At 42.2% G+C, this 15,674-nt stretch overlaps 1 protein-coding gene across 5 annotated transcripts in view; it reads left to right on the top strand.

Moving 5' to 3' along the window:
- Calx (sodium/calcium exchanger 3) overlaps positions 1-15,674 on the top strand; it is a 160,851-nt gene that overhangs the window by 40,134 nt on the left and 105,043 nt on the right. For all 5 annotated transcript variants that reach the window (XM_076800579.1, XM_076800578.1, XM_076800577.1 and 2 more), the window contains exon 3: positions 8,398-8,489. In XM_076800579.1, coding sequence (XP_076656694.1) covers positions 8,398-8,489 — 92 coding nt within the window. The remainder of the gene's footprint in view (positions 1-8,397; positions 8,490-15,674) is intronic.

Genomic DNA, 15,674 nt, shown 5'->3' with positions numbered 1-15,674 from the left:
ATTTACCAATACTATCCCATTTACTCTTGCAACTTTTAGAACTACCTTCAGCATCCCTAGAAATAAATTACTCATTCCATTCTTCATTGATACCGAATGAGTTCCATATTCGAAACGAGTACCTCGATCTGACACTCATTTCGAGAGGAATAAAAAATCATTTTAAATTGTTTCGGATCCGAAAATTGATGAATTTGTACCCGAAGAACGTACCAGGGTTTACAGATTAGGCTTCATGGCCTATCATAGTTCAGTGGTTACAACAAAGGTACAATCTATACATCGTACATCAAATCTAGACACTATTGACGTAAAATCTAAAGGACCATCGGTTCTAGAGAATCTCGAACCACTTTTGGAAAACAATCCAAATCCCTAACAACTTCCTAGGCTCATCTCGGAAGCAGATAGTCCCTAATCTGGATCGCATGAACCAAGTCCGGAGACGGGTCCGTTCTAACTTGCAGAGAGCCAAAGACAATCTATGTACGTATGTATGTACATCTACAAAGAGACCCTAAACTCCTCCTCGCCGTTTGCTGGAAGTTCCAAAGAAGCCTCTCACGGAAACTGTGTTCGTCAAAGGAGCGAACGGGCGTTTCGCCGCAACGACGAAGTCTCTCTTCTCCCCTGGTTCGCCCAACAAGCGAACGCAATTCCGCGCAATTTACGGCCTCAATTTCCCCCGGTAACAATATTACACCAATATTTATCCCGGCGGATTAACCGGAAGAGCTTTCCCACGCCGTCCGAACCGGAGCCGATCAACGAAATTACGAAGTTCGAGCTCGCTTTCTATGAGCCGGTTGCCGATAATCTCCGCGAAGGTAGACCGGAAGCTCACCTGGAGGCTACCTTGTGGCTCTCGGTGTGTTTGTTCAACCGTGCTTCCCCATGGTCTTCGCCCGAACCAGAATTTCCCAAGCAAGCGCAACACAAGTGCAACACTACCTTCGTGTAACGCTAAACCTTCCACCACAAACGACTAGATTTTTTATTTCACGATTATTGAAATTATAAACATGCCTCTTATGGGAAACGACTAAATAAGTATAGTTAGTACAATATTATCATTTTTGTGCGGCAACACATACACTTTTAAGGCTGGCAGGGTAAGTGTTAAAGGGGATTCTCTTGTGAAGCAGGAGAATCGATTAACATTTTTTTTTTTTTGGAAAATCATTAGCCATAGAAGTTTATTATTTACAAAAGCTAGGAAACAAAATTTTGTGGTCATCTTTTTATCACTGTTACATCTATTTTTTTTTTTTTTGGTAGAACAACCATTATTTAGGGGCTTTTAAAAAACATTATTCCCCGAGAATCCCCCTTAAAAATAATTATTCAATGAATAGAAACAGAAGTATTTAGAGAGACTAACAAACTAGAGGACAAACTTCGATGTCCAAGAGAGAGTAACACACTGGTATACTTCAAACTTCGACGTCAGAGACTAACGAACTAGTATACTTGACACCTGGATGTCACAGAGAAGCTAATAGACTATACTTTGAGCTCTTAGACAGTAGATTTTGCAGACTGTCCTTTAGCAAGGATCTGCTCGAGACGAATTATTGCTGCATCCTCGATTTTTAAAAACCGACAGCTAGCCTAGTCTCCGAACTCGATGTCGATCGATGCATAGTGTAGTTCGTCGTATTGAGAACGCACACTCTCTCTCCGTGTACACACCGAGGTTATAATCGTCGCGACGTGGCTTCAAGTCTAAGGTCACAGCTATTTCAGGATCACTGTGTCGGTAGACGCACGAAAAGAATCGAAGAGATTCGTGTCCATGAATTCGTAGATCTGTCGATATTTTGTAGATTTTAGCATTTTCAAATTCGCTTTGGAACTACAGTCTTCATTGTACTTGGAAGAGAGGCGAACGATATTTGACACTTTGGAAAAATATCAGGAATGTGTTGTCCTGTGAACAAATTGAAAGCACAAAAATATTTTGTCACCGTATAGAAGGGTCTCCGTTGCGAACAAATATAGGGTGACAATTTTTGTACAATAGTTAGAAGATAATAATAATAATATTAGAAATGAAATTAATCAAAATTGAAAATTAGGAGAAATTTCGACCAAGTGTAAGAGTAATTGCATAGGTGATGATCTTGCGTATCAATGGCCGCCACCGCCATCGCGTCAACGGAATATCGACGACTCGAGCGACCGTGACTATTACTGAAATGTCATCCTAAGCTCGAAACTGCAGCTATAGTACTTCCAGCATCGCTGAGTTAATAAGTGTACAGCGACAGCACATTTTTACGTCGGCGAACTGTCGCCATTATGCACAACCTTCGACAGCGAGCGTCTGAAAGATGCAGGACGGTCGTACGACAGGTGTATAATGGTGGGCAGAACGTCGTGCAACATTGTAAAACTTTGAACAGTAATAGAGCAGCTAAAAGTAGTATTGGCAAGGAAATAATTCAGGAAAGCAAATGGTCATTTCTTTGAAAAGTTTATCAGATATTCATAGCCTGAACGAGGTGGATCCGCATGAAATTCTAATGAAATTTTACGTGATTATCTTCTATACTCGTTTTTTTTCCGTAAACGCATAAAATCCGTCGGTCTATTAACGATCTCGCCTCTCCGACAATTTGCGTGCATCGACGCGCCACAAATTCTGCAGCTTTGAGCTAATTAATAAATTCGTTCAGGCATTATCAAACGGCGTTACCTTTTTTAAAACGTGTCTGTTTAGTGACCTAAAGGCATACAGTAATTAGATGAGGTGATGTCAGGCGAATGAGCAGCATGAAACATTTTATACGTGAACCTGTATCACATTTTTATAGATCAAGCTGTATGACATTTTCATAGATTAAGATTACAATTTTGTAAAGTTATTTCGGGCTATTTAAGCAGTTGCTGTCAACTATTGTGTTATTGATTTGTCATTGGGAGTTTGAGCATTCCACATTACATGTTCAAACATTCCACATTCCACCTTCAAACATTCCACATTCCACGTTTCAACATTTAAATATTTCTACTCCATATCCATGGTAACATTTTACATTCTCCACTGCACATTCAAGCATTCCACATTCCGCATTCCGCATTCCGCAGTCGATATTGAACATTCAAGCATTCCACGTTCGAACAGTTACATATTTTTGTTATAAGCGCATAAAAACTGCCAAGCAATCAATTTTGACGTACTTCATAAAATCAGTGCGTTCTTGAAGGGTGTAAAAAAATAAACGGAAGAGAATTTCCCTCCGAATAGCTGCACCGTTTACACAAAGTTTGCCGGGGAAAGAAGCTGTTTCCGCAGCTAATATTTCAGTCATCTGTGGTTAAACAGCGGTTTACGGCGAAAACGTTATGCGAACGCTGCCTTCCAGCGCAGAAGCCGGAGTAACGGATTTCAAGGAGGCGAGAGATTGCGGTAATATACAGCCCGAGCAATATATATGAAAACGAGCTTCGAAATTCAGTGGTGCTATCCGCCTGGAGGAAAAATGTGGATGAGTTGAACGCCGCGTCGAACAGATTCGAGAGGGTGTGGAGAAGGAAGACAAGGGTCGGGTGATTTTTCTGAAAAGCGAGCGTGTGCGTCGCCGTGCGAGAGACGGTAATCGAGTAACGGGTCGAGCAGGTTGAACGACCGGCGGCGGCAGCCAGCCTTTCGGCAAATTAGACGCTGGAATTTGAATTTCAAATCGAAACGGAGGACGAGCTGCCGAATCAATTTGGCGAGCCATCTGGCTCCGACAACGTCGACGCGCGTTCTGAACGGCCTCGTCGCGAACCGTCGCTACTTATAAACACCCCGACGAGAGACCGACGACGACGACGACGACGACGACGAACTATACGACATATGCATCAGGGGCTTCCGCGATTTGACCTTTTGCGTGTCTTCTTTGGCTCGCTAGGTTCAGCGATGAACATCGCAATGCGAGGGAAATAGAATGTGCTACGAGGATTTTGTGTTGCTTTTGTGAGTGCTACAACATTACACGTTCAAACATTCCACATTCCTCATTCCAACATTCCACACTCCCCATTCCAACACCCCACATTCCTCATTCCAACATTTAAACATTCTACTTCATATACATGGTAACATTTCACATTCCACATTCTATATTCCACGTTCAAACATTCCTTGCTCGAGCACGTAAATATTTCTAGTCCATATACTTACGTGGTCACATTTCATATCTAGCATTCCACATTCCACGTTCGAACATTCCACATTCCTCATTCCAACATTCCACATTCCTCATTCCAACATTTAAATATTTCTACTTCATATACACGGTAACATTTCACATTCCACATTTTATATTCCACGTTCAAACATTCCTTGCTCGAGCATGTAAATATTTCTACTCCATATACTTACGTGGTCACATTTCATATCTAGCATTCCACATTCCACGTTCGAACATTTCACATTTGAACATTGAAACATTCCTGATTTGGACATCGAAACATTCCTCATTCCTCACGTTTGAAACATTCATTCGCGTTTCAGGATGCGTGTTTGAATGTGGTGGATTCCCTTGCGAGGACCATGAGCACGTTGTCCGTCAGGTGAACGACTAATCAATACGCGGAGGGAGTTCGGGAAACGAAACGTGCAGGGCGAATCGGACACGGTGCTTTCCGTATCTCGAATTTCTGCTACATTTGCGAGTAACGACGACAATATTTCTCGGCTTGGTGGCGTGGCCCGTTTATTCCCCGAGCCCGCGATGTTTTAATAATATTCGAGGCGCTATGTGGGTCGGGCCCGTGAGCCACGCACACGCCGCGATACATCACGGGAAACGCCACGCCGTTACCAGTCGTTACGAGCCGTAGAAATATGCTCGCCGCCGGTTGAATACAAATTCCGAGATTTCTCGCGAATTGTTGCCCCATTGAGCACACTCTCCCCCACCCTTACACCTCTCCCTTTTGCTCAACCCCTTTTCTTTCTTTTGTTGATCCTCTCTCTTTATCTCCACATTCATTTACGTATTCATCTGTTTATAGCAGGACAACGACAAACTGCTCTTTTGAATTATTTCTTCGCGAAATTGTCATCGGCGTATTCGTGACATTTTTCTGACTAAAACGAGCCCAAACACGACATGATTCGGAACGCGTTTAGTCCACCATTTTGTGGAACCTCGGTTATCCGAACCGATGATATATTTTGATAATGTGTTCAAACAGTTCAATCGATCAGTGAATTAACATTGCAGCTGGATAACTGCTCGTCAGTTAACTGATCGGTAGGACTGGAGTGTTCGGATAATAGAGGCTCCACTGTATCGTGGATTGAAGAACTATATACGATCCGAATCATGTCGTGTTTGGGCTCATTTTAATCGGAAGAGCGCCACGAATATGTGGCTGAAAGTAGTAGCCTTGAAAAAATTAGAATAAACATAATTGTTTAAAGAGTTTATCGGTATCGTCTCGCTCTTTTCATCTTTTGTTCGTCGTCTCTCTCGCTGCGTCGATTCGATTGTTTGCAACGCACAATGGTGGAAACGGTTTTTCCACTTTCCAGCGGAAATTGTAGTCGCGACGCAATTCTACCCTGTCGCTGGCGAATGCCGGCCGGGGGTAGATTTATGCGAGTTTTTGCGTGCGGCAGACAAGCCTCGGAAAACGGCGCGCTGAACATTTTCCGCGCGTAACGACGTCCGCTCGAAGCCTGCCTGGGAATGTTGCGTCAGCTTCTGCGTCCTGGCTGCCTCGAAAATGTCCACGGTAATAAAAGTTATCATTCGGAATTTTATTCTGCTAGTTGTCAGGTTGCCGAGTGACAGCCGTGAGATAAAGCGAATAAATATTCCGACTGCATTTTGTTTTCTCTCCGCTCGATCTGATCTGCAGATTTTCTCGACGTCGAACGTGGTTCTAAGAGAGCGACAAAAATTACGAAAATTATTCGATAAACTTTTTATTCAGGTTTACTTCGGTTAAGCTAGCCCTTATAGAAATATAGGCTGGTTGTTAACGTTAAAACTTGAATGAAAAATGGATCAAAAGACTTCCTGTTGACAAATCGCAAAATCGCTACAGATTGCTGCTCCCCTGTATAATTACAGTTTAATTTGCATTCGAGCTATGCTAATACCGGTGGAAACTCCGAAGTACAATGTTCAATGTTATCGGAGGTCTCGGAAAATTTTAGGAACCGGCAACTTGGCCAGGAAACGTCTCGTGTTCGCGAAACGGATCGTTAACCCCGCCGAGAGTTGTTCCCGTGAAAACAGGGGACGGGTCTCATCCTGGGAACAGCCAGGGAAACGAGAAACGCCGTGCAAAGGACGCCGCGCAACAACCAAGAACCCCAATTTACATCGAGGAAACCGGTGTTCGCAACTTTTCCGGCACCACCGAAACTGCGCCCTCGTGTGTTTACAGTTCGCGAGCCGTGCGACCTGCTGAAAGAACGAATCTCTCTCCTCTTCATCCCCTAATTACCCGAGCCCCTTACCAACGAGCTTGTAATGTTGCGTGTGCTACTGTTGTCCCGACGATTGTCTGGGAACGAAGGTTCCCATTGCGGGCGAGGGAAAAACGATGATACAGAGGAAATTGCGTGGGATTCGTTTGCGGATCGCGAATTTGATTATCGGGCTGGAAGTGACGGGTTTGTCTAAGCGAGAAATCTCAGATTAAATTCCCTTTGTTCCAAAATGTATGTATTTTACGTTCTATTCATTGTATATTCTATGCATACTATATTCTATGGCATTTTACATTACTCTGTGCATTCTATATGAATTTTATGTGCATTATATTTTTTATGCATACTACAATATATTGTATGCATTCCATATTCTATGTAATTTTCTACTCTATGCATTCCATATTTTGTGCATTCCACACTCTATGCATTCCACACTCTATGCATTCCACACTCTATGCATTCCACACTCTATGCATTCCACACTCTATGCATTCCACACTCTATGCATTCCACACTCCATGGATTCCACATTCCACGGATTCCACATTCCACGAATTCCACATTCTATGCATACCACATTCTATGCATACCACATTCTATGCATACCACATTCTATGCATACCACATTCTATGCATACCACATTCTATGCATACCACATTCTATGCATTCCACACTCCATGCATTCCACACTCCATGCATTCCACACTCCACGAATTCCACATTCTATGCATACCACATTCTATGCATACCACATTCTATGCATACCACATTCTATGCATTCCAATTCTATGCATTCCACATTCCATGCATTCCAATTATATGCATTCCACATTCCATGCATTCCATATTCTATACTCTGTACGACCGTTTTGCTTGTTCCAAGCAATCTATAAATTAATTTGCCCGCGTCCCCTATATCGCACTTGGTCGCGTACTAGGAGCGTGCAGCCGGTAATAAAGTCGCGGTAATAATGATTACTAATTACCACATCGTCGCCGGACGATCTTCGTTCGTGGGCCTGGGACGCTGCCAAAGTACACCGGGGCCCCTGTCTTCGGTGAAGTTGTAAAGAGAGAGACACTTTTGCCAAGAAGTTCCACGGAATATTACGCCGCGCCGGGAGACGGGATTAACGTGTCCTGGGACAGGAAAGTTCACCGGAGTCAGCCACCACGGTGTTCATCCGCGAAACTTTCCTCTCAATTTTCTCGACGAGTTTCTCGAGTCAGCGACTTGCTATGCGACACGCTCGACACCGTGCTCCTAGTTATATGCCGGCCCGATCGCGTTATCCATTGCTATCAATATCCGTACCCGATAACCAAATACGGTAATGCCTCGTTACATGCGAAAACTTCTGATCCGAAATGTCTGTTTTATCGTGCACAAACACTATCCTTGATCTGTTAGAGAGTGACGAGTAAACAGAATGTAGATCACAGTATATTGGGGAGAATTCAATTTATTTTTAATTAATTCATGTTTGACATATTTTCTATATTTAATTTTACAAAGAATTTTTTTTTCAGATGAATCATTTTTCGACGAAACGTTTATCGACACATTCGTGACATTTTTCTGATTAAAACGAGCCCAAACACGACATAGTTGGGAGCATATTTGGCTGTTCAATTCACGATTTTGTAGAACGGTCAGTTCCACCGATTTCAGTTCGCATAATCGAGGTTCTTCTAAATCGTGGATTAAACGAACAATTGTACTCCGAATTATGCCATGTTTGGGCTCGTTTTAATCAGAAAAATGTGACGAATGCGCTCGTAAATGTGTGAAAAAGAAATAATTGAAAATAAGAATATTTGTTATTGATCTTTTGTTTTACATTTTTACCAGTGGAGATAGGGTTTGAATCTGATTATTCTTACTGTTACTTAATGCACTGTTATTTGTGATTTTCGAATTGGTTCCGACGTTGCGATTTTTCTGTTGCAGAAAGGTGATCAACCTATCGATAATCGAAGAGGACTCGTACGAGAAAGACGCACTGTTCTACGTGGAGTTAGGCGAGCCTCAGCTGCAAGGTGGTGAGTACTCGGTATCCTAATTTCTCGTCGTGTCGGCTAAAACCTTGCACTGTGGACTGGAAATGAAAATCCCACGGAAAGAAATCGGAAACATTTCTTTCAGTGCGCACAGTGGTACCAAAAAATATTCGAACTGTAAATTCTGAGTTTTTTTAGCGAAATTCTTAATATGACAAGTGTGTCGTAGCTTCATAAAAAGGAAAGTCAGTGTACAAATATTTTTTGGATAACAGTTCAATGATTGGCCAAGCTTCACAAAAGACAGGGTAACAGCGTCAGTATTCAGTATAAAGGAATTAGGCTTTAATTTTCGTGGAAGATTTTTAATTTTCCCGGCTCACAGTGTAATACCAGATAAGAAAGAAACCGGCGCGATTTCGTCTTTGGCCGTTTTCGTCCATTTCCCAGCACGGAGAGAGAAAATTAGGGTAAATTGCAAGCTATAAATACCGAGGAGATGTGCAGAATCTTTAGGCAGATCTCCTTGGCGGTTACAATCTCTCCGTGCCAACGGTAAAGAAGCCAAAGCGAAGCATAGCTATGCAAGTCCGATGGTAACACCGTAGAAATGGTCGTGGAACGAGAGAGAGGATAGAATTCTGGAGGTAATTTTTCCACCACTAATATCTGCAATAAGCAATCAAGCCTAATTTCCGACCTCAAAAATAATTATAAGTACTAAATCACAATTTTCGAGGCTTTCTGAATCAAACATTTAACGAGTTTCCTGTTGATTTTTACGTTTTGCAAACGAATGCGAGGAGAAGAGCTTTACGAATATATAAATCAGAAGTAATAAAAATGATAAGGTAAAAGAAATATTTGACACAGAAGAGAACATTATTCCTTTCTAAATAAAAAAAAAAAAATAAATTTCAGTATAAAAGCAGAGCCTCGAATATCATTCTCTTTTCGAATTAGAATGAGTATGTAAGCACCATCAAAACAAGTTCACAAATGGAGTCTCGGAAAATCATAAACGTGTCAGCATCATTAAAATTTTGCGACGTTAAATCGCGAACGAAAACATCACGTTAAAACACGTTCAGAGAGTAATGCGCCCGGAAAAATTATAAATACGTTAGCGGTGCCATTAACACGCATTTTTCACGCCATCGAAAATATTCGAAATAATAGAATCAGTCAGGTAAAAGCATCTTGGATAATGGAGGAGGGGGGTCCGTTTGTCGCGAGATTATCTTAAAGTGAAAATGAATATTGTATCGTTCACGGTGCTTCGGAGAAGCAAATATCCGCGAAGCTTTGCCGTTGCGTGCGAACAATGGCGCGTCGCCGAAGACGAGGTAATAAACTTGTTGACAAGAGGAACCGAGAGAGCTAAACGCGTTGCTTCTCGGAATGGGTTCGCTTCCTTTGATCACCGGAATTGCCGGATGATGGAGTATTAATCGTTTCGGCCGTTTGAAACGGTGAATATTAACCGTCGGTGCTCGGCCATCGCTGTTGCGGGAAAAAAAAAGAAAAAAAGAAAGCTCGCGGAGCTTTGGGGCTCTTTGAGCGGAACAAACGTCCGGGGAAACGCGATCCGTTGCCTGCGGCCGATTTCCCGTTCAAACGGGACCGGAAACCAGCTGGCAATTTAAAAGATCTCGCCCAATTTCTGCGCCCTTCGCGAAACTACTCAATTTTTGCATAATTAGAATCCTTTCGGACGATCAGCTGTGTGATCAAGTTTGATTGCTGGTTATTTACTTTTCGGTGCCAGTTGGTAATTTCTTTGAATAGCAATAATTTCTTTGAGCTTACCAAATGTTGGTAGAAAATTGCATAATTGCAATTAAATATACTGTAATTTGTAGCATTTAAAACTCTAGAAAAGTCGCGAAAAATCGTTATAAAATATTCCATAAATTGAGGTTCAGCTGAATGGGAACTCGTCCGACTACAAACGATCCTTTTCCACTCACAGCACACCAAAATTCAATAGAAAATGTTTTTCTTTCAAACCTCCTGTACCTATTATTCCTAAAATATTTTCTCCATTTATTTTGTCCAATAAAATCACAGAGACACGAACCTGTAGTAACAATTTATTTATAAACTTATCAAATGCAAGTGAAAAAGTTCCATATTTAATTATTATTTTCTCTAAATCAGACAGCAGATTTTACCCATTTATGGCAACAAAATGAATGAAACACAGAACTGTGCAAAGATGCTAGAGACACTTAAGATAACATTTAATATTGTCACATTGTTATTACTCTTTGAGAATATCAAAAGAGAAAATGCATTTTCCTTAACTTTTAGTCTCGTACGATCGACTCGAAGAATTTTTATTTTGCATGCAAATCCGCGAGCTTGATCAGTGTTCACATTAGTCCTGGATCTCGAAAGGGCTGACCACAGACGATCCTTTTCCACTTCCTGCGATCAGTCCACGTTGCATTGGCTCTCTCTCAGATAATATTTCATCGTTTCTCGTTATCTCGCGAGCAGAATGCGACTAGCACTCCAGAAAATTCTATCCTCGGCGACCTCTCGACGCGTCGCACTCGTATAAATCGCTGGTCGATCGATCCAGAAATTAGCGATCGTCGGGGCGAGCCTCTCTCGAGTCGCCTAATTGCGCGGAATCCCCGGCTTAATGAGCGCGACGATCCGATGGATGAATGGCGATCGACGATGCGACATGGACGAATCGTTCACCGGCCCCCGTTCACGGAGAAAAGATCGACGGAAAATTAGGCCAATCGTCCAGGATTATTCCCTGGCTGTGACGGAAGCACTCGGCGAATTGTTTTTGCCGAGCGACGGGGCCAAGGATGCCCTAAAACAATTTTTAATACTCATTTTAACGTTAACCTCTGACGGGGACGAATTTTTTACGGGCAAAAGTTAACAATGCGAAGAAATCCTTAAAACAAGAACAGAGGTTTTTTAATTTTTCAAATCGTTCTTATAATTTCAATTTTGTATGACTGAGGGCTAAGTTTTTTCAGGGATTGTTTTTGTGGCCGGATCTGACACGCCGAAGAAAATGTTAAAAAATTGAGGACCATAATTTTCCGTCGTCTGTCGTCACCATTCATCGAATTAGAGCGCCCCGCAGGATTCGAGGAGCGTTTCCGGTCTTCGGAACTCGATTGCGCGTGCGCTCGATAGATAAATCGGAGGATCCGGTATTTACTGGCTGGAATCCGATTGTTTTCGGTGCTGGGACCATAAATCACGGGTCCGTCGAAGCGAATGATCATCGGGGTCATCAATCGGGCCGGAAAAATGGCGGAAAATGCGCTTTGACGCTCCCCACGATTTATTTCTCGGAAGAAATTACATAACCATGTTTCTTTCGTTCTAACAAAAGTGAATATACAGATGAATATAATAATAAACAGACTGCGGATTTTCTGCATTTATAACAAAAAGTGGTAGACACAATTTAGACACATCGATGCATCATTTTCAACTTGCTAAAATTATTAATAAAAGAAATAACTTTGTACTCAGCTCCTGTCTTTTAGCATTGACACAGAAAATTGTTATTTCGCATAAATGCAGTCCAGTAAATTCCAATTTTATACAAATTCGGCGAAAGGAAAAATATATGTTTTCCTGGCTAAAAAGATGCCATAAATGCAGAAAATTCTCGGTCTACTGTACTAATGATGAGTATTAAGTTTTGGCTTCTTTACCTTTATGTGCGTTCTCTCATCACTGTCGCGACGACTGATTTTAATTACGCAACTGCCTCATGCGACTTGACGCAACCGGACCCGATGCGGCTGGACGTAAGTCTCAATTTCGATTGATCGATTACAGCGAGTAGGCTGCTTGCCAGTGTATATTCATCGAACCCCTAACGCCCGTATACTTGTACATTTGTATTATATTGTACATTGCATATTCGTTGCTTTGCGAACCATTTCTCCACTTCGAGCCCGAGATTTTTCGTTGAAAATCAATTTTTTGGGAACAATTTCGATATTATCGTACAGAGGTAGAAACGCCGTGAATATTTATGCGAATTCGTATTTCTGTGGACAAAACTATCCCCGGAAAATTCGCGAGAGAATTTTTTATGCGGATTTACATTTTGATGGGCAATTTTTAGGCTTTGTCAGCTGTGAATGAAATTTGGTTTTCAGCGAACGGTGCGCGAGTGAACGAAACGAAAATATAAAGGTTCACGTTTAAATGTTATAAATTTTACAGAATATTCACTGACTGAGAGAAAAAGATTCTCGGAGAACAAGAGCCTAATCCGCGGATAAAATTGATTAACACTTTGAACGCCCAACTAGAAACCCGAAAAATTCCATAAAATCAAAGTAAGTTAATGAAATAAAAATTGCAAAACATTCAATGTACGATACCGAGTGATCGTCCAACTTTCTTGCATGTTACAGATCCTAATCAAGTTTAGTGAAATGAATATATATATCAACATAAAAATTCATTTTAAAACCTGCACAAATAACTTCGTCATCCAAATATGGGTGACGCGGCGCCGAACGTGTTAATTAGTTTTCGGTGAGTTCCCGGAGCGATTTGCCCGAACTATCGCAAGCGTAATCGGGGCCACGCGATCCGGAATTATCTTGGGCAGCGAAAAACTGCAAGACTGACAATGATCGTAGCATTAGGCAGCGGAGGAGGCAGTCGCGTGCTCGGCAAGTGGCGCGCAACCTACGCGAGGGCTCATTAAAGAGTGAAACTCGGCTGCGAAACTCTGCTCGTGAAACTCGCAGCCTCGGCAAGTGAACTCATCGTTCACTCGGCTGTTCGCGAACGAGAAGAGAGCGGTTTCCTCGAGCTGACCTTGCGCTCTGTTATCTTTTATCGCGGCCGTGCCCGCGTTATCCGCGCGATTCTTTTCGTCTCGCGGTCGTTCACGTTACGAGAAGTTCACAGACTCGTTATCGTTATCTAATGTATTTCTGTCCGACGCTACTGGTTTTATGACGGAGCGGTGTTGTTCTCGCTGGAATGCGGACGCAACTTGACGACCTTTCTGATTGTAGCAACCCCAGATGAATCATTCGACGAATCAGCAAAATAAACGCTGACCTCGCTTCGGAACGCTGCTGCAGCGCTGATCGGAGGAATTTGTGCGCGTTCAGTCGCCTAATCTGCGCGCTATTATCGCAAAGAGTGGGTTCTAGAGAAAATTGGTTTTAGATTGTTTTTATCGGAATTTTGAAAGAATTGCGTTTCTTGCTAGCGTTACACGATAAATAGTGGAACTTTTGGTGAAAATTTGAAACGTTGTTAGACTAGTCAGCGAATAGGAAAAATTTTCTATGGTAGATTGAACCTTTCCGATTAAAATGAAAAAAGGTTGAAGGTCATACGACAAATGGTTGCCGAGATAAAAATTCCCAAGTACAGGTTGCTTGTTCTCCGAAGAAGTGAAAATTGCAAGATTCGGAAACTCGGATATCTAAATTCGCATATTTCATAAACAAGTTCTAGATCAGCAAAGTGATGACTTAAACCATCCCTAATTTTACCTGCTCTGTGCGATAGTGTACTTTGATTTATGTCACAGTGATCTTTTCCAAATGGAATTCATGTAACGAACGTTTCGAGTTTCATCTGTTTTTAGGAAAGTGTCTGTATCCTGTAAACAAATTGGAAATCAGCAAAGTGATGACTTAAACCCCTCCCAATTTTGCATAGATTACATATCTACATGATTAACTGACATCAAAATTCTCGACATCAATGAGAAAAAGAGTCTAAATGCATCAGTATATTACAGAGTACGACCAACGAGTAAATTATTCACAATTTCCTTGAAAGTTTCAATGTTGCGAACTTAGTTAACGAATGGAAAAAATTCAGACAATATTCTATACCTTTTATATCGAAACAAAACAAAAATTAACCCCATCGAACGAACGATTACCGAGATAAAAATTCACAAGCCCTCGCTCTCCAAGAGTGAAGTGAATCTTTCAAACAAATGGAAAAGCATCAAAGTGATGACATAAACCCCGCCTAATTTCGCATACGTTAAGCCGTCGTATAATTAACTCGGAGCAAAAACCTCGACGTGGCGGGGCACCGGCGAGAAAAAGCGCAGCACCGTTCGATGCAGTCGCTTCGCATCGAAAGCGTTTATCGGAAAGCGTGCGCGTTCAGAGGTTGCGACGCTCGTCCCACGCGATCGTTAATTAACCGTAGCCGTCGTAGCCTGGGGCGGTCAATTACCGGCGCTGTTATCATCGCGATTGCCGATTCCCGCCGCGCGGAACTCTCGCGCTTTATCGTTCCCGGTGACGCGAGAACTTCGCACCGCCTCTTATCTTCCCACGCGACCGTCTGTCGCCGATCCATCCGATCGCGCCGACTCGATCGTCACCGACGAAATCCACGCTGACATGATATGTAGTGATAGTGAGCAAACTTATGCGCGAAGAACACGGGTTGGGCAATTTTATCGGAATCGACCGGCGGCAGCGTTTCCTCGATCGAGTTTCTTTTATCGGTGCACTGATAGCGCGTTTCGTTAATGACGAGCACCGACTCTTCATTTGCACGATGAGTCAATACAGTCTGTGAAAATGTAGTGTTGATGGAATTGAATCAATACAGTCTCTACGTTGATACTTTCCTGGGAAAATTCAAAGAAAGAGATCGACCATTTTTTGGACTCATTCGAAGGAAACGAGGTTAATAAAATTTTATCTCACTTCATTTTGCATATTTGTGCAAAAATTGAAAGAAAAGGAAATCAATAAGATTGACAATTTCTTTAGAGAAATTGAAAGGAACCGAAGTCGAAGAACATTGTATGTACTTTGCAAGTAGCTTCAGAATATAGAAATGGAAGTGAAATGTTGCTCGATTCCGCTGAATTTGTGGTTTAATAATTTTCCGAAGATTTTCTTGTACATGCGGACGGGTGTATAAATTTCCACAATCCCAAAACCGGGATATATTTTCGACGGTAAAAACCTCTAACGGCACAGAAGCATTAAAAAATCGTCTGCAGTCGCACGATGCACACGTGCAACGGCATGAATAAAGTTTCCCCGGAGGAACCGAAATTTTCCTCGAAGTTGGTCGCTTCTTATGGCAACGAGGAAAGAGATGCGTCTTGTCAAAGTTGCAAGAACGCGAGGGGGTTTTATGTGTGTTGGTAACCAGTCGAAGTTTCCAGTTCAACCGCACTGCTCTCGCGGAAGCTATGTATACCGGGTGTCTCGTCAGAAATCA

The sequence above is a fragment of the Halictus rubicundus genome, chromosome 15, assembly GCF_050948215.1.
Source record: "Halictus rubicundus isolate RS-2024b chromosome 15, iyHalRubi1_principal, whole genome shotgun sequence".
In the NCBI taxonomy this organism is placed as follows: Eukaryota; Metazoa; Arthropoda; class Insecta; order Hymenoptera; family Halictidae; genus Halictus; species Halictus rubicundus.
This window is presented reverse-complemented; position numbering and strand designations above follow the sequence as displayed.